The sequence below is a fragment of the Condylura cristata genome, unplaced genomic scaffold (assembly GCF_000260355.1).
Source record: "Condylura cristata isolate star-nosed mole 26May11 unplaced genomic scaffold, ConCri1.0 scaffold00002, whole genome shotgun sequence".
Taxonomy (NCBI): Eukaryota; Metazoa; Chordata; class Mammalia; order Eulipotyphla; family Talpidae; genus Condylura; species Condylura cristata.
The window spans coordinates 73,450,399-73,472,803 of record NW_004567103.1 but is presented as its reverse complement, the minus strand read 5'-3'; the positions used below and the strand labels follow the sequence as shown (position 1 = coordinate 73,472,803).

At 34.2% G+C, this 22,405-nt stretch overlaps 1 protein-coding gene across 1 annotated transcript in view; it reads right to left on the bottom strand.

Moving 5' to 3' along the window:
• The window catches only part of ZRANB3 (zinc finger, RAN-binding domain containing 3), a 169,690-nt gene that overhangs the window by 110,257 nt on the left and 37,028 nt on the right, over positions 1-22,405 (bottom strand). Inside the window, exon 3 of the mRNA XM_012727504.1 lies at positions 20,340-20,358. Within this exon, the coding sequence (XP_012582958.1) occupies positions 20,340-20,358 (19 nt within the window). The remainder of the gene's footprint in view (positions 1-20,339; positions 20,359-22,405) is intronic.

Sequence of the window (22,405 nt, the reverse complement as noted above, 5' to 3'; positions counted from 1 at the left end):
AGTTAAATAAAATACATTAAGTTCAAAGGATATTTTATCAATGCTTTCAAAATGATAAATCACAAGGAGAATCACTGTAGGTTTTCTAGATACCTTACTCCATAAAGTCATTAAGAGCAATTAAAAACATACAGAATTTCAGTTTCAAATTTTTGTATTGTGACTGCTTTTATAAAACCACTACATATAGAAGATGCCAACTAATTAAACATTTTCTGAAACTGAAAATATTTTTCAGATTTAGTTACATATAGTTTGCACTTATTTCAGGGTAAAGATGTGGGTCTGTCTTTAGAATAAGTGGCTTGTTTGTCCTATAAAAAAAAACATCTTTTAAAGATCCTTTGGGTATGCAGAATTTAATTCTTAGGGAGGAACTAAGAAAGCACATAGGGAAACATAAGGCTGAAATCCTATGTTCTGTAATTCATTATTGTTAAGGTGTATGTTTTAGCAAAACTATTTCCTTGTTCTTATATAACACACATATATATTCTTTTCTATAGGGATATTTATGTAATATGTCTGAAAATTATAGATTTATGCGTGAGTGTATGTGTGTGTTTGTGTGTGCACGTGCATGTGTGTAGAGTTAATTCGTGTATTCTTGTTTCATAATAGGGAACAAACTATAGGACCATGGACATAAAAGCCTGATCTTCTTTTACATGAGTGAAGAGGTCATGTTTTGGGAAATACGTTGTCACATTACCCTTATGGTCTGGCTGTTCAAGGTGGGAGGGAGCTTTCTCCTGAAGGGAAAACATCTGGATCAGGTGATACTACAAAGCAGAAAGGGTTCTGAAAGCAGCAGGGTGGGATGAAATTTCTTTCTCTGAAGAAAATTGAGTGAATTGAGGATGGTAGTAAGCCTTATTGTTGAACACATGTAAGATTACACATGAGAAAGCAAAGCAGTGAGAAAGCTCTGCAATGGAGGGAGAGCCCAGATCTGAGCAATGAATAGCCAATTAGTAGTAGTAGTAATAAAGTAATACTGTGGTTTTATTCCCCTCAAGTCTCTAAGAAAGCTTTAGAAATGAGATAAAATGTTATCAACAAATAAATCAACAAAACAAGTAAAGAGTATATGGATGCTTTCTGTATCATTAATACATTACAAAACTGGAAAAAAGTTACAACTCTACAACCTAGTATCGGTTGTAGTATCAGTTGTAAGAGGGTGGAAGGAAAAGATACTTACCCTGCATTTCAAAAGGAGTGGCTAAAAAGAAATGATATGGGGGCCCTTCCTGGTGGCACAGCCGGTTAAAGCACAGCACTAAGAAGCTAAAGCCACTTCAATATGAGTTCAATCCTCGCCTGCCCCGGAGGTGACCCACATGGGCGGCACACTTCTCCTGACCGGCCCACTGCTCCCCTCAGCAGTGTACTTTGACAATCGGCCTGCTCTGCTCCCTACTCTGTCTCTGGTGAACCTTCTCACCACCCCTCCACCTCTAGCCTGTACCCCAGTTCTGTATGCATAAATAAATAAATCTTTAAAAAAAATTATATGGAACTGTTCTAGACAATGCTAAAGGAAGAAATATTAGTGTCATAACACTGACACTAAATTATTAAAGCACAGCTCAAAAGAGGGTCAAAGATTAGCTTCACATATGAATATTTTAAGGAGACTATTAGAATTAAAAATCAGTAGATCAGTACAGGAATATCACATGACCAAGAGAAGTTCAAACCAGGAATAAAAAGACTATTCAATGTAAGAAAGTCTGTTATTGTAGTTCACAATGTTGACAGTTCAAAGGGAAAATGTCATATAATAATCTTTAGAAGCTGAAAAGGCAGCTAAAAATATTTAACTTTCATTCTTGATAAGAATGCCTTGTTATTAATATTACTAAATAGATAATCTAATGACATGAGAAATATGAATCTCAACAATAAAAGTTGTACCCTGCTTAGCAGAGAAAAAAAAATTCCAGTGGTCTCAGAAACAGTACAAATGAGAACTATAAATATTAGAACTGACAGGCAACAAAATAAAAGTGTATTAGTTGTAGCTAATGTAACTGAATACCCAGGGAAAATAATCAGGAAAATAATTACTACTTGTAGTAATCAATAATTACTACTTGTAGTAATCAATATAAATAATTAGGAAAGTGTCTATTCTAAGTTATAAAGAAAAAATTTGGTATTTTGGAAGGAATAATCAGAACAGGACAATGAAACAAAAGAGAATATAGGAAAAGGTCAACTACATAGAGAAATTAGGTAATGAGGAAGGTCACATTTTAAGGCAAGAGAAAAACTGGCTTATCAATTAACACTTTTATGAAAATAGGCTAGTGAAATCACCTTAAATGTCACCTTAAATGATGACTTTTTGAAATAAAAAAATTTTGATTCAGAGGTAATTAAGAAACTGTAAACACAGAAATGGCTCCCTCTTTTCTACCTAAAGACAAGAAATAAAGTTTCCTATCTTTATGTTCCTTGTAACTTCAACAATTTACTAATTCAAAACCTTGTCATTTCAATTTATAAATGCTTCCTGCTATGGTTACTTCTTTAGGTCTTTATTCTCTTGTGAAGGCACCAATGTACATGTAAAAATTCAATACAATTGTATACTCTTCTGTTAAATCTGCCTCTGTCAGTTAAATTTTCAGATCCAGCCAGAAACCCTAAGAATGTCAGGAAAACATTTCCCTCACCTACACTAACAACTTGGGAAATTAACAAAACTGAGTCTTTTCCTGACCCCTCACTAAAAGACAATTTCCAGATAGAACAAATATTTACATGTTAAAAAAAACACACACAAAAAGTATTAGAAAAAGTTACACAATGAGTACAAATTTTATCTCATTGCATTAAATTTGAAAAGCATAAAGATAAAAATAGAATTAAGTGAAAAATTAAAATTTATATACCACTAATAAAACAAATGGCACCCAATAAATCTGTAACAAATGCCCAATGGCAATTTCTTCGATTTATGAAATGTTCCCACCAGAAAAGGGGAAAAAATCCATAGAAAAATGGAGAAAATAGGGCACTACCTGGTGGCGCAACGGCTCAGGATGCAGCACTGCAAGCTGGCCGCAGCTGCTTCAGTGCAAGTTCGATCCCCAGCCCCGTAGGTAATGGCTGACGTCTCCTGAACCGCCCACTGCTCCCCTCAGCTGTGTACTTTGTCGATCTGCCTGTTCTGCTTCCTACTTTGTCTCTGGTAAAGACTCTCACTGTCCCTGCACCTCTGGCTTGTACCTCAGTTCTATATGAATAAATAAATCTTGAAAAAAATGGAGAAATCAATGAAGTCAAATTATAGAGAAATAAGTATGTTCAATAAACATCAACCAGATGTGAACAAATCAAATATATGAGAAATCATTTTTCTCCTTTAAACTATGTTTAACAAAAACTGAAGATCTGATTAACATTACTGGAGAAGGTTTGGGGAAACAGCAATTTGCATGCTACTGTGGACTAAATATTGATTTGACTATACAACATGTCCAATACTTTAAATTTATTCAGGGATATATATCAGTGATATTACTCAGGGATATATACATTGTATACTAAATCCATATGAAAGAGACTAGTTAAATAAATTATGATATATCCATAAAATAAGAAATCACTATCATCTTTTAAAAAGAAAGCAGATTTCTATTCTGACATAAAAAAATTGATAAGTAAGTCACTTGTTGGTAAGTATATTAAAAGAAGAAATAACATAGCATTCAATATGAGCTATTTAGTGTACTGAAAGAGATGAAAGAAGAGGGAGAATGAGAGAAAAAAGGAAGGAAGGGTAAGAGAGAAAGAGAGTTAAGAAGGTGGGATGAGAAAAGGAAGAGATGCTATCAGTATTATCATTGGAGGATGTGTCTGCAGTTGGAGAGTGGGAAAGAAAACTGTATTTGAGCTTATATTATAGTCCATGTTGTATATAATACTACTTTGAAGGAGGAAATAAAGGACATAGAGAGTAAACTTAAAAAAAAAAAATACAAAATCCACTTCCCAGAATCCTCCAGCACTGCCAGCCACTGCAAACAGGTGAGGAGATGCCACTCTGGGTAGGGTTAGGAGAAGAATAAGTACTGGAAAGTTTAAATTACATGTTGAATATAGAGAAATCAGAAAAAGACAAACTTTGGACAAGATCCTTGAAACATAACTATAGATGTAAGGCATTCTGGAGGGGAGGAGAGTAGGGAAGAAGCTGAAAGGAGAAATAGGTGCCAGAGTACAATGGACTATGGCTGGAGGACTAGGACTGCTTTGGTGGTGGGAAACTAAGGTGAGCACACCTGAGGGGAGAAATCCTACATTGTGAGAAATAAAGAATGAGTAAAATTATGTCGTTAGTTAAATAAAAAAATCCAGGAGACTGACAAATAGCAAATTTCTAAGAATTAGACTAGTTAATATAAAAAACTGAGCACCATTTGTTAACTTATAAAGTCACATTTGGCTGATGAACCACAAGAGAGATGTTAGAACAGGGAGAACAGGTAAGAAAGTGATGACAATAGGAAAAGACATAAATTAAACATGCATATTTAAGCATAGGTTTCTACACTTCTATATTGTTAAAAAAAAAAATGTAGGTCAAACCTAAACTCAAGAATAAGGAAGCATAAATGAAGAGCCTAGAATTGCATGATTTTGAAATTTTTACTTCTGCTGGTGAGTACATCAAAACTCAGAGTAAATCATTTTCCCTTAATATGCTTGGATTTAATCTATAACAATGTGGAAACTATGCACTATATTACTCATTTCAGGGGAGTAAATGGGAAGATGTATAAGGAATAATTTATGTGTTTCCTGGGGGGAAAACAATTTCACTCAATAAAATAAAGAGCAATCCCAATATTTTAAATTTCAAAACACAGCAAAAAGAATCATGAACATAGATTAAAATATTTTAGAAGAATCTAAAATTATATCTCATGTCAGCAGCAATCTGTTCCTACCATATTCAATATCTTTAGTGATATTTATTGAAGGGTAGCAAAATATGCCACACAAAATATTGCTCTTTAGAGTAAAGATTACTTTGAGCTGATATTGATAAACAGAAGACATAAAGAAGTTCTGAAGATGGAGTTGAAGTTATCAATGTAAGGGTGTATCCCTATCTGTCCCTGAATGGAAAGGTGACTCTAAATAACCTGAAATTCTTATCAATGGAAAAAGTGCTGACTAACCTGCAAACAAATCTTACCCTGTTTACTGTGCTTTTCCTGGTAATCCCTTCTAACTAATTCTAGCCCTCTCTAAACTCACATTGTTCTTTTGTATTTGGTTGAAATTGGTGTTTAAGGTGATGGCTTGGGTATTCTCAGGAAGTTTACTTATCTTTCCTGGGAGGAATACATGTTAACAAACTTCTTTGTTTTGCTCTTGCTAGTCTATCCTTTATTATTGGCAGTCTCAGGAAAGAATTCAGAAGGGTAATAAAAGGAAAATTAGTTTTCCTTTTATTCATATTTAATCTTCAAGAGTCACAAGAAAGTGAAATGAGGTAAGTTAGAAATAAGGCCCTAAATGGAGTCACGTACAGAAAGCCACAAGTTACCAAACCCACAAGCTTAGTTATAGTTTTGGTTTCTCCCAAAAATGATATTTTAAACCAATCAAGCAGGAATCACCTGGTCAGCCTTTGAAGAAATCTACCTGATTTAGGATCCCTACCACCTCCTAAAGGAAAGTACTGCCATAAACAGTCAACTTTTTTTTGTTCCTTTTTCCTGCTCTCTTCTGCCTATAAAAGTCTTCTTGGAACTTCACCCATATGCTAGCTTAGATTTGACTGATTCATAAATTATGAAATAAAACCAATAAGACCTTTAAAATGTATTCAACTGAATTTACTTTCTAATTGATACTTAACTATAATTTTAAACGCTATTATGAATATGTATTATCATTAAACAGCATCACTAATAAGATAAAATGTGAATAAACAAATAACCACAGCAAAATAACAGATTAGTAATAATCAACAAAACAGAAGTAGACTTCATATATTTTTCTTATCTTGTAATACCTGTTTTGTAAAATTAAAATCAAGAGAACAAAGTATGCTAAGATTCTATTCATTTTTCCCTAAGTATTACAGGATTAGTGCCTTAAAATTTCTTGAAAATGTCAGCACAACACAACACAAAGAACACAATTACAGATGAGAGAAAGAAAAGAAAGGGGGGAAAAGTGATGCAATCCTTTGGTTATGCTTTAGGTTCTTAAAATCTACTATACTTATGAATCATTTGGCTAAAAATTCAGACTTTAGAACATTAACTCTCCAAATTCTGATACAAAATAACTGCACTTATAAAATAAGGACCTCTAAGATCACTCACTCACTGTGGCCAGATAATAGGTAGTATGTTGAAAATAACTTCTCTACAAATTAAACTTTGGGAGGAAACTCATAAGACTGTTTTATACATTTTTGGCTATTTTGTTCTCAGGAGAGGGGGAAAAAAGAAACCAGAATTAATACTTTTAAGGATTTTAATCTGGAACTTATTAATTACTGTGAAATATTCCCTAATTGATTTTTTTGATTTATTCACTTATGCACACAAGAACTGGGGTACAGGCCAGAGGTGCAAGGGTAAGAGGATTCACCAGAGACAGAGCAGGAAACAAAACAGGCAGATTGACAAATACAATCAAAGGGAGCAGCAGGCTGGACAGGAGAGGTCTGCCATACCATGTGGGTCATCTCCCAGGCTGGGGATTGAATTCGTGCTTCATATTGCTGAGCTTTAGCCCCTTGTGCCACTAGGGAGGGCCCCCCAACTGATCATTAGTTATAACTTCAACACAGTATAAACATAGCAACATTTTGCTATAGAATATATAGAAATAACATATAGTTTTTAAGATTTATTTATGCATATAGAACTGGAGTACAGGCCAAGATGCAGGGGCGGTGAAAGGATTCACCATAGACAGAGTGGGGAGCAGAACAGGCAGACTGATGAAGTACACTGCTGAGGGGAGCAGCAGGAGGGTCAGGAGACCTCTGCTGTGCCATGTGGATCACCTGGGGGCGGGGGAAGGGGGGTTAGGATTGAACTCATGCTGAAGTGGCTTTAGCTTCTTAATTATGTGCTTTAACCTGCTGTGCCACCAGGGAGGGCCCGAAATAAGAAACGTGTAAAGAATAATTTTGTTATTTGCTTCTAACAAAGGTTAACTTCTAACATAAAATGGCTTCTAACTTCATTATTTGGGTGAACTAACAATTTAAAAGAAAAATACTGACTTGGAAGTTTAATAAAGAATCTGAAAGTGAATCTAATAGGCCAATTGCTTCATCTGTTATTTCAGGTGATCAAAGTACTAACTTAAGTGCTTATGAGCAAAACTAAACTATTTAACACTAACAAGAATATATAACTTACATCACTAAAATGTCAGCCAGTAATGAACACAGAAAAATATATACAATTCATACTTAAAGGAAAGAAAAATGTATGGAAAATACAACACTGTTTTATGTGATAAAATAAGATTGAATATAGCAATCATAAGTGAAAATAAGAACTAAAAAAAGGGAGAGTGAACACCTGTATTTACAAAGTGATTAATACCTTTAATGATTACAAATCAACTCAACTAGAAACTTTATAAAAGATAGTGAATAAATCCCTTCTGTCACATTGTAAATAATGAGTATGGTGCTTTATATACCTTTTTATGTGGCAACATTTTAATTAATTTGAAGACAGTATCAGAATTAAGAATATCCTTTTGAATTAAGAATATCCTTTTGAAACTCAAATCAGTATATTAAAAGAAAATTTTTTTCAGTTACATAATGACATAGAACTTGTAGTGGAAATGAAGTAAATAATACCATGACTTATTTGTGACAAGTAGAAAATTAATTCTATTTTCAAAATAAAGAATCAAGTGAAAAATCAAGAACAAGCAAATCAAACAATAGAATTATAGACAAAAATTTTACAAGGTATTAAATGCTTTCAGTTGAATAAGCACTTGTATGAATTTATCAATTCATCTGTTGATATACAGCAATCATTCTAGAATCACAAGAAAGAAGTTGGTATCCCAAACTAGTAAGTTATTAAAATGTTAGTTATACAATACCAGAGATTCACAACTCAAATTCAAACCCAAGACCCTTTAAGACAGACTGTGTGTGTGTGCACACAAAACAAAAGAATTAGGAAGGCTTCATGAGTGAAGTGTGAAAGAAGAAATATAAGAACTTAGTTATATAAAACAAAAAAGCAAATAAGCAAGAAGAAAATAAATGCTGTGCACATCTTTTATCAGCTGTACAAATAACAGTAATGACTAAAAATGGAGTCTCAAAGTTGGTGAAAGGTTAAAAAGTAATGGATGGTAATCAAAGACTGAGATAAGGCTGCAGTATTATTAGCTGAACTGGAAACAAGAGTCATGAATCAAGTAAGACTGAAAAATTAATTGGGAATGTTACCAAAAATAAAAATTGCTATTTAGAGCGGCTGAAACAATGATGTAAACACTATAAGGAATAAGTATTCTTAAAAAATATTTATTTATTTAAAATTTAATTTTTATATGTTTAGAGTATATTTAAGAGATGATTATTTTAGTCTGAAAAGCAAGCAACAATATATTGGTAGATTTTTCCAGGGTCCAAACTAAATACATAATTTTTTTCTCTAGAGAAGTGTTTCCATAGGTTGCTTCTTAAGGCATTGCTGTAGCTCATTTCTCCTACAATGTAATATTACCTGAACCCCAGGGAAATATTACAATAAGGTAAAATAAATTTGGTTTCTGGCATTCATAATGGATTTGGATGCTCCTTGGTTTCTCATTATAACAAAGGATATTATTGGATAATTTCCATGTTCCTTCTCTTCCTTTATCTTGTTCTAGAACTAATAATACCTCCAAATTTCTAAATGAATCCAAGTATAGAATCAGAAGTGCAAAGCCCATTAATTATTACTTAAAGAATTCAATTTTAATCCATAAAAAGAAATGAAATGTCAAAATTATGATAATAGCATCATATGCTAGTCATAGTACTCATTTATTAAATATTATTTATGTCAAAATAAAAAATTTGACTGGCTTTGTGCAACTAGTTGAAGAGAAAAAAAAGTAATACTTATGAACATCAGAAAAATTAATTAAAGTGTGATATAAAAAAATCTTCTTTAGAAATAAATACACTGAGTTCTCAGGTCTAGAGGTCTTGGGCTTAGGAGAGCAGGCCTCTGCTTCCATGTGAGCATGGGTGGGATCTGAGCAAGGGGGAGGAGACCCTTACAGTCTGACTCCCACTTTAATCAGATTGGTCCAACATAGCCTTAATTCAGGGACTCCTGCTACAGACCTTCAGGAGATTAAAAAGATAAATCAAAACCCTGGACACAGTCATTGCCTGGAACGGACCCAACAGTTTGGTTAGAACCATGAGAGATGGTGTGGCAACCTAACACATGAGCTCCATTTACAATAACTTGGGGGGCTGGGGAACCATACTCCTAGTCCAGAGATGCACACAAAGGAGTCCTTCCTCCTTTTCAAAATGGGGGGTGGGAAACATCAGAGATGTGACTAGAGATACAGAGTGGACTGGAAACCATGAAAGAACATAAGAGGAGCTGGACTGATCCGCTTGCTGAAGTCTGTCCCTACTGAAGAATAGTTCTCCACCAACATAGGCTGAGAGTTAGATTTCCAATGCCAGAATTACAAGACTCAGAAGCAGCATGATGTGACAGTCATCGGAATGGATGGGACTAATGAGTGTGAATTATGGGGCCACACTGAGCTGGAAAAAACGGGACAGCCTCTTATACCACAAAATTTCCAAAATTAAGGAATCTGAAGAACTACTTCACATACTGCCCTACAAGAGGTTACTGAAATGCTCTGTTTTACTACCTGATTCAGTTGCTCCTGGGGATCTGAGTAGCCTTGTCTACTGCTGTCCAAGAGCACAAGTTTTTATCCAGAAAAAGGACATGGTTTCAAGAAAAAGATGTTTCTCTGGGCTAACTATCAATGTATGGCTTGCAGCAAGGGAGGAGTCTGAGTGACTGGAGTTGGGGATGACAGAGACATGGGGAGTATGGTGGTGGTAGGTGGGTAGTTTATTGGCTGGAGTGCTTTACCTAGGTAAAAATAACTATACAAAGATAAGCAATATGTAACAAAATTAATAAAATAAAATAAACATGAATAAAAAATGAGAAATTCAAATTGGACTTAGAAATAAATGTTTTGCAAAGTACTTATGATTATAGTAAGCAAAAATACAGGAGTTAATTTAGATGAGGAAAATGTATCTATTAAGTGTCAACTTCAGCTTGATTTTATTTTTCTGAAATATAAGTGATATTTGGAGTGGAGAAAATGGTTCATAAAATTCATAGTTAACACTGTCATTAACTACTAGGGCAAAGAAGACACCAAAAAATATGACAATGTTGCAATAAAAAAGCAATGCTGGGGCCCTCCCTGGTGGCGCAGCGGGTTAAAGCACTGCACTAAGAAACTAAAGCCACTTCCGTATGAGTTCTATCCCCGCCTGCCCCGGAGGCGACCACATGGCGAGGTGGACCTCTCCTGACCCACCCGCTGCTCCCCTCAGCAGTGTACTTCTTCGATCTGCCTGTTCTGCTCCCCGCTCTGTCTCTGGTGAATCCTCTCACCCTCCGCATCTCTGGCCTGTACCCCAGTTCTGTACGAATAAATAAATAAATCTTTAAAAAAAAAAAAAAAGCAATGCTTTGTTTAGAAGAAATTAAAAATCGAATAAGAAGGTAAGATAACCAAAATAATCCCTGATTAATGATAATTTGTGAATAACACAAAATATGAATTTTAAATAAAAACTTTTGAAAGTGACAAAAAATTCAGTCAATAGTATATACATTCATATCCTGTCCAATATTAATAGCCTCAACTCTAATATTAAAAAAGGTAGAATTTCATCTTATGTGGAAGTTTCCTTAGGATAGGAAAGAAAAGGCATTTGAATAGCAAAAATGAAGAATAAGCTGATACACACTTTGATAGTGCTAAATGGTACTAGAACTTTCATTGTGGATATAGTGTGATATATGCATGTATTGAGGTATGAGAATATATTCCTGAAATTTAGTATTCTCCTGAAATACAGTCTTGTAAATAAATAGTAAATCATTAAGAAACTGAAAAAGGAGAGGGTAAGAAGTAGACACATAAAACATTCTATGAGATTTAGGTAAGAGGTTTAGGAAAGGCCCTGATTTATTAGTAGTTAACCATTATCAACTGAAAAAAGGCTACATAATTCTCAATAAAATGTTAAAAGAAGCAAGTATTGAAGACATTTGAAAAAAACATTCCTCTCAAAGTTGTTACAGAAAAAAAAATTGGATTCGCTGTCTAGAAATAATTAATTTCCTATAAGCTTTAATACATAACATTTATTTTTTTTAAAAAAAGATTTTTTTATTTATGCATACAAGAACTGGGAACAGGCCAGGGAACAGGCTAGGGATGTGAGGGTGAGAGGATTCACCAGAGGCAGAGTGAGGAGAAAAAAAGGCAAGTATACTGAAATACACTACTGAGGGGAGCAGCATGGGGGTTAGGAGAAGTCTGCCATGCCATGTGGGTTGCTCCCCTGGCCAGGAATTAAACTTGTGCTACAGTGGATGTGGACAGCTTCATAGTGCTGTGCTTTAACACACTGAGCCACCAGAGAGGACCCAAAAGCATAAAATTTCAAAATAATAGGAAAGCATTCAAAAATTGCCTAAGACTATCATTTTAGTAAAAATTTTTATTTAAGTTATTTATAAGCAAAGTTAGACAAATGTTAAGATGTATAAATCACATCATTGTAATCTACAAAAAAGATGTTATTAAGAATCTAGAAAAGCAGTTCTTTTGAAAACAAACTTAAGCCTCTTTCAACTGCCATTACACAGAAACTCAACATTAATAAAGCAGAAAGTGATACAACTATGACTGAAGTGGGGACATCAGTCCCAGAGTCTCCTCGGTACTGTGAAATACAACTCGCAAATAATGGAAAGTTACCTGTGCAACAAACTCCTCAATTTTACTTCCTAGTACTGATTTCTACTTCTTCTACAAGGTCCACCTCAAACTTTTCTTCTTCACAAAGCCTTCTGACTTACTCAAGATGGAGTTTATGTTTCCTTCCATAAAAGTACCATAGAGTTTACATTACAATCTTCATTTCCAATACTTCCAATATCTTGTATTTTACACATATATCACAAGAACAGATACCATGCTTTCTTTTTTTCTTTACCAAAAGCTTTTCAGAGGGTATGTATATTTCTTAATCTATATTTCAAAAATTTTACCAAAATGATATTTATTTGATGTATTTAGTTATAAAAGGTAGACTAATTGATAGCTACAGGAAAAATGACTTTTAAAAACCTACCACAAAGAAACGGGACCTAGACTGATAACAATTACTTGCTGTTCTCTATGAAAAGCTTTTACTTAATTTCAGAATTCCCAACACAGTTGTTGCTCCTTAGGACTTTCAAGTTCTGTGGAATTCAAAATTTATTACTAAAACAGTAACAGTGCATTATGGGGTAATATTTAATTTTAATCAGCCCTCATTATTTTAATAATTTCTACTCATTAACAACATCCTATTTAACAAAACTGATGAGGCAGGAATGTTTGCAACATCCTCCTTACACTGTAGTTGGAAGTGTTAATGTATAATAAAGTGACTTATAAATTAATGGCATTATTGCTTTGGACCTTTCAAATGCTTATATAAGTTATAAACATTATATTCTTAAGAAGATGTTTTATATCTAACTCTATCTGAGTAGGCTTTAATTCACCATTGCCTTCACCTGTTTTTCATTTAGAATTTTGTCCAAGACTACTGACAGAACATTGTATAATAACCCAACTGTGTATAACAGCAAGAGCCCTGACCAAACACTACTTTTGCCTCCAAAAAAATCAGTGTAAGCAGGGCCCTCCCCAGTGGCACAGTGGGTTAAAGCACAGCACTAAGAAGCTAAAGCCACTTTAGCATGAGTTCAATCCCCACCCCGGAGGTGATCCACATGGCATGGCAGACTTCTCCTGACCTATCCACTGCTCCCCTCAGCAGTATACTTTGTCAGTGTGCCTGTTCTGCTCCTCACTCTGTCACTGGTGAATACTCTCACCACCCCTGCACCTCTGGCCTGTACCCCAGTTCTGTTTGCATAAATAAATAAACTTTAAAAAAAAAATCAGGGTAAGCTTCTTAAAAACCAAAAATGTAACCAATTGCATTTGTACTTTGCTAGTGTTCAAGATAATTTTCAGTCCTAAGGATGACTTGAAGGAAAGCAAGGCAACTATATGCTGGACATATTAATGAAGTTTTTAAAAAGATCCTTAAACTCACAAACCCACTTAACAGAATTTTTGCTCCACTACTTCTATGCATAGAATAACCGGAGGTGGGTAGAGAGTTGACCTCATTTAAAGAACTGGTGACTGATAGATAAGATTCCCTTCCTGAACAGATGAAAAGATCTCTCTTGACTAGTTTAAATGTTGTAACTAACAATAACAAAAAAGCAAACAATAAGTTTTCTCGTTCATTCATTCCAAAAGCAATAACTGTTAACTGGACATCTACTATTCCTCCAATTACTGATAGATAATGATGACTTCAGTTCTAGAAGCTCCAGTAGATGGAAGAGACCTAGAAGTACACTAGAACATAACTGTAACTACTACATGTGAAAGCATGGAAGAACCAAGAGGCAGCCAAGGAAAGTGAAGCTGAGGAAGTAATATGTGAAGGTTTTGTTTTGAATGATGATTTTGTTAGACAAACTTGGGAGAGGAAAGGTTACAAAAAGCAAATCAACAAAGTACACTCCTGAGGGGAGCAGCAGGTGAGACAGGAGAGGTCAGCTACACCTGTAAGTTAACTCCAGGGCCAGGAATGGAACTCACACTGAAGGGGTTGTGGCTAGCTTGCAGTGCTGGGCCACTTGCTCCACCAGGGAGGGCCTATTTTTGGTTTTAAGGAAATGCAACATAATTGCCTATTCCTCTACTATAGGCTTTAATAGTTACTTTCAAAAAGCACAGTACAGAAAAGAAAAAAAAAGAGAGAAACCTTATAGTTGAGAAAAGTGATGAAACACTAAGTCATGCCACGTGATCTAGGTTAACAGCAACGATGATGCCATACTGATATTATGTAACTTTTATATATATATGATATGATGACTATTACACTTTCCCTCTGATTTTCTATCACAAAACACATTACTCTAGTTTGATTATCAGAAAAGTCCCAATTACAGAGCATCCTACAAAACACTGAACTATAATTCTTATAACTGTAAAGGTCTGCAATACAAGTCTAAGAAATTGTCACAAGAGAAGTTTAAATAGACTCAACAACCAAATGCGAAGAGAATTCCAGATGTGATGCTCTTGTAACAGAATAAGGGTATTCAGGAAAAACTGAGGAAATCTAAATAGAACCAATAACATGGCTCATATGGTGCATATCAGTTCACTAGTGAAAAAATATTAGTTGGGTTTTTACGTGGTCTTCGTGACAGAGGCAAGAATGAATAACTCATCGACCATTGGTAGTTGAATCCAACATCTAGCTCCTTCTCTCCCAGGAAATCAGGGGTGGAACTGAAATTCTCACCCTCTATTCATATAGGTTTCTCAGGCAGCCAGCCCCCATTCTTTGGTGTTTCCAAAGGAAACCACCATTAACGTAACAAGAGACATCTTCAACATGTTAAACACTTAAGAAGTTCCAAAGCTTTTTGAGACAAAAACTGTAGATGATGACCAAATATACAGATGAGAAATATATTTTAATTATCTGAATTACCAAAGATATATTTTTTCCTATAAATCACGATATCACACAAACATACTCCTGTAAATAATTATAACAGCAGACTGAGTGCAGGGTATAAGAGAACTCTCTACTATCTTCAAAATAATTTGATAAATTAAAAAAAATTAATAAAATAATCATTTGTTAAAAACATATAAAAAATAATAGGGGGGTCTCCTGGTGGTGCAGGGGTTAAAATCTCAGCACTGTCAAGCTATCTCCAGCCACAGTGACACAAATTCGATCCCTGGCCAGGAAGCTAACCACATGACACATGATAGAACTCTTCTGTCTCACCCACTGCTTCCCTCAGCAGTGGATTTCAGTCAATCTGCCTGTTCTGTTCCCTACTCTGTCTCTGGTGAATTCTTTCACAAATACCCCACCTGTACCTCTGGCCTACCCCCCAGTTCTTATATGCTTAAATAAATAAAAATAAATCTTAAAAAAAATAATAAATCTAGCCTTAGAAATTAAAGAAATAAAACAGGCAAAATGACACTTATTTAAAGGAATAGTTATAGCCCCACCAGCATAAAATTTTAATGCCATTTCCATCATTCTAAAATTCAGTTTCATTGAAGAAATGTCTTGCATATTTTTTAGTAGGAAAGAACCCTATTTCTTTCCTAATATGGAGACTTTGTATAGAATAATAACTGATGCAAGGTATGGGAGTGAGATCACTTCTGGTCAAATATCAGGTTCTATTAGTTCCATGTTCTTGGGGCAATCAATTTAAACTGTGTCCTAGTTTTCTCATCTGTAAAGTAAGATATCATTGACATCATCAACATCCAATAAGACTGATGTGAGGATGATATATATTAATACATGTAAAGCAATAGAGCAGAACCTGACATATGCTGTGCTGATCATTTAATCTGTCCATTCATGTTACAAAAGTGGACAAGAAGTAAATATCAATAGAATAAAAACTGCCCCTTCAGTTCATTTTGTGGAGGTAGAAGGCTTTATACAACAGGAAAACTAAAGTTCTTGTGTCTAGTTTATTGTCTTAGTTTTTAAACCTATAAAGTTAACATTGGCAGAGTCTATGTCACAATTTTGGCAGAGTCTATATCACAATTTTAAGGTCCCCTGAGTGGAAATAACCTTTTAACAGGTTTCTTTAGTGTTTTCAGACACCTACACATTGCTGTTTGCATAGAAACTGACAAATTTTCAAACTTCATTTCAGCCTGCCATAGTACTACTAAGAACACTAAACATGTATACAGCTTCTCCCCTCCAAACTCCTATACACTAAACATGTATACAGCTTTTCCCCTCCAAAGTTTTAACAATAATAAATTAGACTATAGAACCTGTGTTCCAAATATTTATCAGTGAATATAACAGCCACAAAGAAAGCAAAGTCAAACATCTGTCTTGATAATTTGTTTAGAAAAAGGAAGAAAAACTTTCTTTGGTATATAACACCCCCCCCACCCCTAGCCCAAATTTCCTCAAAAAATAAGAAGGAAACTAAAGAAAAATAGTATGGGGTTGAGGGTGGGGGAGGATAAAACAGTAAAACAAAAAATGTTACATAAGAGGATAGTTGGGATTTTCTGATTTTGTTAATAGATATTATATATAGATAGTGTTATAGGGCAACCCCAGTGTGAAATGGGTTGGCTTGACTGTCCTCACCTATACTGAAAGGGGACTTACAAGGAGACTTAACTGCAGGTACACACAAAAAGGGTAATAAAGGATTTATTTACAAAAAAAAAAGGTAAATGAATCAATAAATGAGTAACTCAGGGAGAAAGATATAAATCGGTGAATTAGTCCTACCAATTCCACTAAGCTGGAACCCCAATAATGCACTGAAAGACAGCAAAAAACCAAGCCCCCCACCTCCCCCAACACCCATATGTCCAGTCATATACCAAACCTGGCTGCCTAACTCCACTGTCAGGTCCCAGCCAACCACCTGTCAGTGATGATGGGATTTCAATTACGGATTTGTACTCCTTGGTGTCTTAAATCTCTTTAGTCTGAACCCTCCCTGGTGGCACAACAGGTTAAAGCACAGCACCACAAAGCTTGTCGCAGCAGCTTCATCACGAGTTCCATCCCTGGTCAGGGAGGTGGCTCACATGGCATGACAGACCTCACCAGATGAGCCCGCTGCTCCCCTCAGACCTCTCCTGACCTACCTGCTGCTTTGTGGATCTGTCTGTTCTGTGTCTGTTGAATTCTCTTCCCACTCTTGCATCTCTGGCCTGTACCCCAGTTCTGTTTGCATAAGTAAAGAAATCTAAAAAAAAAACCTCTTTGGTCTAGGGTAGGGGTGGGGTCCATGAAACCTATTTGTGGAGTTTGTTCAGACATCCTTTCTCCCCAACAATTCGAGAGGACAGAACACATGGATGAACAAAATTTTATCTATGACTATTCATATAAATATAGAATGTTAATCCCACCCTCTTAATTAAAAATATTACAAGCTTTTCTAAAAACTAAGTTTCTACAAAGAAACTAGCTTTCAAACACTTCATAAATTACAAGTGTATAGGTTTACTATTTTCCCCCAATGTATATTCAATTCAATTATCTGGTTTATATTAATGTTAAACTACTTTCACAGTTACAGACTTTTAAAAGCACTGAAAATATTCAACTGAAGGACAACAGAATGAGGACACAGTAGTTGAATAATAATTATTAAAACACATCTAAGGTAATAGTACAAAAGCCTGATTATACATTGTGGTTTGAATCCCATTGAGGAGGATAAATTCACAAAAAAAGTCTAAATTTTTATTGCTTAGTTCTTTAAACATTTAATTATATTAAACCAATAGGATGGGTGAAGGAGTAATTAAAATAATTTAAGCTAGGCTTGCAAAGTTAATTTTATTAAAAGTTGCAGCTCTGTTGGTTACCTGAAATATAATTTTATAACTAAAACACAAAATGATCACTCAATTATAAAGAATTAAACAGAACCTAAATAATCATAGTGATGTTAATGATTTAAAGTTAATGTTTCAGTTACTAATTATCAGATATACAGTAGCCTATATAATTCCACAAAGATGGAGCAAATTAGAAAAAGATAATATGGAAAAGTAACAGAAGAAGGGGGAGTAATAGCAGGGAAGGAAGACACTTGTTTCTAAAACTAGGGAAGAAAAAATCATAGCAGACAGCTAAATTACACAATAGTCTGGGTATTCAAGCATCTTAAAAAAAAAAGTAGGCTCAATATGAGAGATGTAAAATTGCTTTAGGGCCTTTAACTATTTAAGGAATTAAATATTTGTCACATCAAAGTATATTTTAATTTAATTCAAAAGGTAGATGACCTCCAAAGTATAAACTGCCATCTCTTCCCTCTTCACTACCATTTTGTAGTAAGAGCAAGAGAAGTAGGGCACAATTAGGAAATAAAACGAAGGTCAAACCAGTTTTTATCATTTATACATATACAAGTTCTTTCTACTTCAACACTTTTAATTTACTAACTTTCATTCACCCTAGCTCAGAAATTACTAAGAATGGCATTTCAACTTTACCATTTCAACAGAGGTTGCTAGTGACTGTGAGCTATGATCTTAGAATTCCACATCATTCTGTTTACTTCTATAGCCTGTTTTTAATACTAAAGTTAAGTTTTCCTCTCAGTTATAATGATTTGTAAGATTTAACATAGTAAATGCTGTAAAGTCAAAAAGATGTGAATCAGAGTACTTAAAATGCTGGTGAAAATTGAGAAGTGAATATGATGGACACAAAAGCAGAGTTTTGTTTATAAATACTGAAGAAATATTAAATGCTTTCTTTAAATTTAAAAAATAAGAATGGCTTTGAAAGAAGATAATAAATCACTAAACGTGACAAGTTACAAAGCAACTGGAAATAATTATAGATGAGGAAAAGCAACTGGTATAAACACTCTTGGGAGCCTAAAAGCTCTATATAATTCTTAGTCTAATGGTAACTAAGGAGGAGACAAGGGTTTACTGGAGAAAATAAAAGTTAAGAAGGATTAAGGTGCTGAACGAATATTTATTTCAATCCCTGATTAATTCCATACATTTAAGGTCTATTCAAATCTCTGTGTCTGAAAGTGGGGAGGATCTTCCCCATGAATTTCTTGTAAAGCTTATTAAGATGGTGTTATCCTTTGCAAATGTTTTCTTGGAATATAAACAGGTCTGGAAAAATAATTTTGATACTCACATACACCTACATGTATCACACATATTTTAAATATATATTATAAAATGATTATAACTAGTTTTAAGATTTTGAAGGAAGAGTTTACATTTGTTGAAAACATTCAGTGACTAAAAACAAAAACCTCTTTCCATTACTTTGAACTTAACTTATGAAGTCTTCTGAAATTCATTCTGTTCCAAAGCAGAAATTTCTTTTGTTTCCCAAATGTGTATGACCTATGTCTTCAATTACATTGTTAGAGTTTTCCAGGTAATGACCATGTTTCTAATTCTAACATCTATTCTAAACAAAGGCCCACAGAATAAAAAGTAGAACCTAAAAAATTATCTGGTTATAAATCAGCAGTGACTAAGAAACACATTATCAATCTTTGCTACGACATTTCCATTCATATTATATTCAATATTTATTTTTTTCCTTAGGAATAGAATGTGGAATAAGTCATTGGTGAAGTGACATTTAACTGAAACAGAAAGAGTTAACTGGGAAGATTTTTTATGGTTCCACTGAAAATTTTTTTAAATTTCAACATCAATTTTCCTTATATCCAAATATATTTTAAAATGTATGTTCTCTGCTATTATTAAAGATATCACCGCCACCAATTTCTTAAACTGATATTAAGATCAGAACCTTATTGATTTACATTACTGTGAAAATATATGTAAATAGTATCAAAGTTCCTAAGCATAAGCCTTATTTCAGTGAAAACACATAAATATGGATATATATGCAAGATTATGTCACTTATATATGTCAAAATGTTTAGTGATAATACCATTTTAGCATCATGTTTCATACTTACATGAAGCAACTAACAAAAACCTTTACAGAAAAATCTGTAAATTTTAGCTTTTATATAAAGCAGCACTATGACATATTATGAGAGTGAAAAAAGAGTTCAGTTTCATCAAAGGCTATAATTCAGAGCATAGTCATGTTTTCTTGGCCAACAAAAATAGAATTCTGGATAACTAAAGCTAATACTAACATATGTTTTAAGTGCACACAGCATGTGTGTGAATGTGTGCATGCTAATCTACACACACACAAGCTGGAACATGTACAGATATACACATTCTTGTTTTTAGTCTTTTGGTACTCCATCCCTGTCTTCCCTGTCCTCTCTCCATATACAGACATAAAGTTATATGGCAAGATAAAGAGCACATAGTAAAACAGTAGTTACTAAAAATCGGTTGTAGAATTTTATAAAAGGCATAAAAATCATGAAAATACTTACTTCATCAGCAACCATACACCTGAAAAAAAAAAAAAAAAGCAGAATCCAATTAGTTTCTTAATTATTAATTGTTTATACAAACAATGGATCTGCCATATGACCCAGTGATTCCACACCTAGTAATCGACCCAAAGGACACAAAATACTAATTCTAAAAGAAATTTACATTCCTATATTACACTGTTAACTATAGCTAATATATGGAAATAACTTAAATGCCCCCAGAGAGATGAATTGATTAAGAAAATGTGGTATAGACACACAATGGAATGCTACTGAACGATTAAAAAAAATGAGCTCATGATATTTGCAGTAATATGGATGGAGCCAGAAGGGGTTATGCTAGACAAAGAAAATCAGAAGGAAAAAATAAGTATCAAATGGTTTCACTTACATGTGGAACACAGAGAAAATGAAGAAAGGGTGAGGAAAAAGAAAAATCTTCCATGTTGGCCATAAATCTGAGGAACACAGCAAAGAATGGAGTAGGAGAAGGGTCAAAACAGGGTAAGGAAGAACACAAGGACTAATGTGACATTTCATGGGTATTACAGTGGTGGGAGAACTACAGGGACAGCACCTGAGGTGAGAATTCAACTATTATCCAAAAAATAACAATAATGTAAGAAAATAAACAATAATAAACTTTACTCTTCTTAAACTTGTGATTAAGAGGCCTTCCTGGTGGCTTGGGGTTAATTAAGTCTCAGCACTATGAAGCTATCACGAGTTCAATCTCTAGACAGGCAGCTAACCCACATGGCACAGCATACCTTTCCTGTCTCACCCACTGCTCCCCTCAACAGTGTGTTTCAGTCAATCTGTCTGTTCTGTCCCCTACTCTATCTCTGATGAATCCTCTCATCCCCACCTCCCCATACCTCTGGCCTACACCATAGTTCTTGAATGAATAAAAAATAAAAATAAATCTTTAAAAAAAGTTCTGATTAAGTGTCTTATAAAATAATTTACAAATGTTAAAGTACTAAACCAGAGAGAGGTGTTTATGTGCTCATGAGAACACAGACTGGTGCTGGTTTTATAAGACACTCCAGTTGCCAACAGCATATGGTTATGTGGGAGTCTTGTAGCTTCAGATGTGCCATTTCCCACTTTCCACCCAAGACAGCTACAATGACCCTTCAAAACTACAGCTAAATGGCAAGTTTCTTGTATCAATGACTTCCCTCCTTAACCTTAAACCTTAAAATTGGTCTTCCTAGAGGTAAGAAGAAGGTTATATTAAAGTTCAAGAAAGTGTATGTCAACTACATCTTAGCATGTTAGACATAATTATGTGTTTTATTATATATTCTAAGTCTATTTTCAAACTGAATTTTGGTTTCTACTACTATTTTCTTTTCCCTATTCTTTCTTATGAACCAACAGGAGTAAATTCCATCCATGGAAAACTAAGGACAGGGGCATAAACTGATGCCCTTAGAAGAAAAAGCAAAGAACAAAGATATAACACCAGCAAGCCAAGATTATAAGGGTGCGTACAGAACAGTGCATCCTAAGGAGAAAGTATACTACTATGAGTTCATCACAAAGAGAAAAAGTAACCTCTTTAATGAGGACAGTTCCAAACAATTTTAAAAAATACTGGAATATTATAGAGAGTAGATAGCAATAAGTTCCTATTTCTGTTTTTCCTTTTCTTTATTGTTTCATACCTTGACATTATAAATTATGAAAATGCTGACAACAGGACACATAGTAGGGAGCAGTATCCCTTCTTAAACTTTCAGAAGTAATTAGAGTATGATGGAATTTTTTTTTTTCTTTAAATGTTTAATAAAATTTACCTGGCCTTGGGTTTTTGTTTTTGGGAGATTTTTGATTACTGTTTCAGTTTCCATGATCGTGATAAGTATAGTCAACATTTCCTTTTAAAAAATTGATTATGATTGACACCTATTTAAGTATACTAAATAAGTATCCTAGAAATGAAGTGCAACAATTATCTGAAAGCACACTACAAAAAGTTAAATAAATGAGTACATGGAGGTAAAGAAAAAAAAACTTGCAGACCCAGAGTGAGTATGTGAAAATAGGTGTTCAAA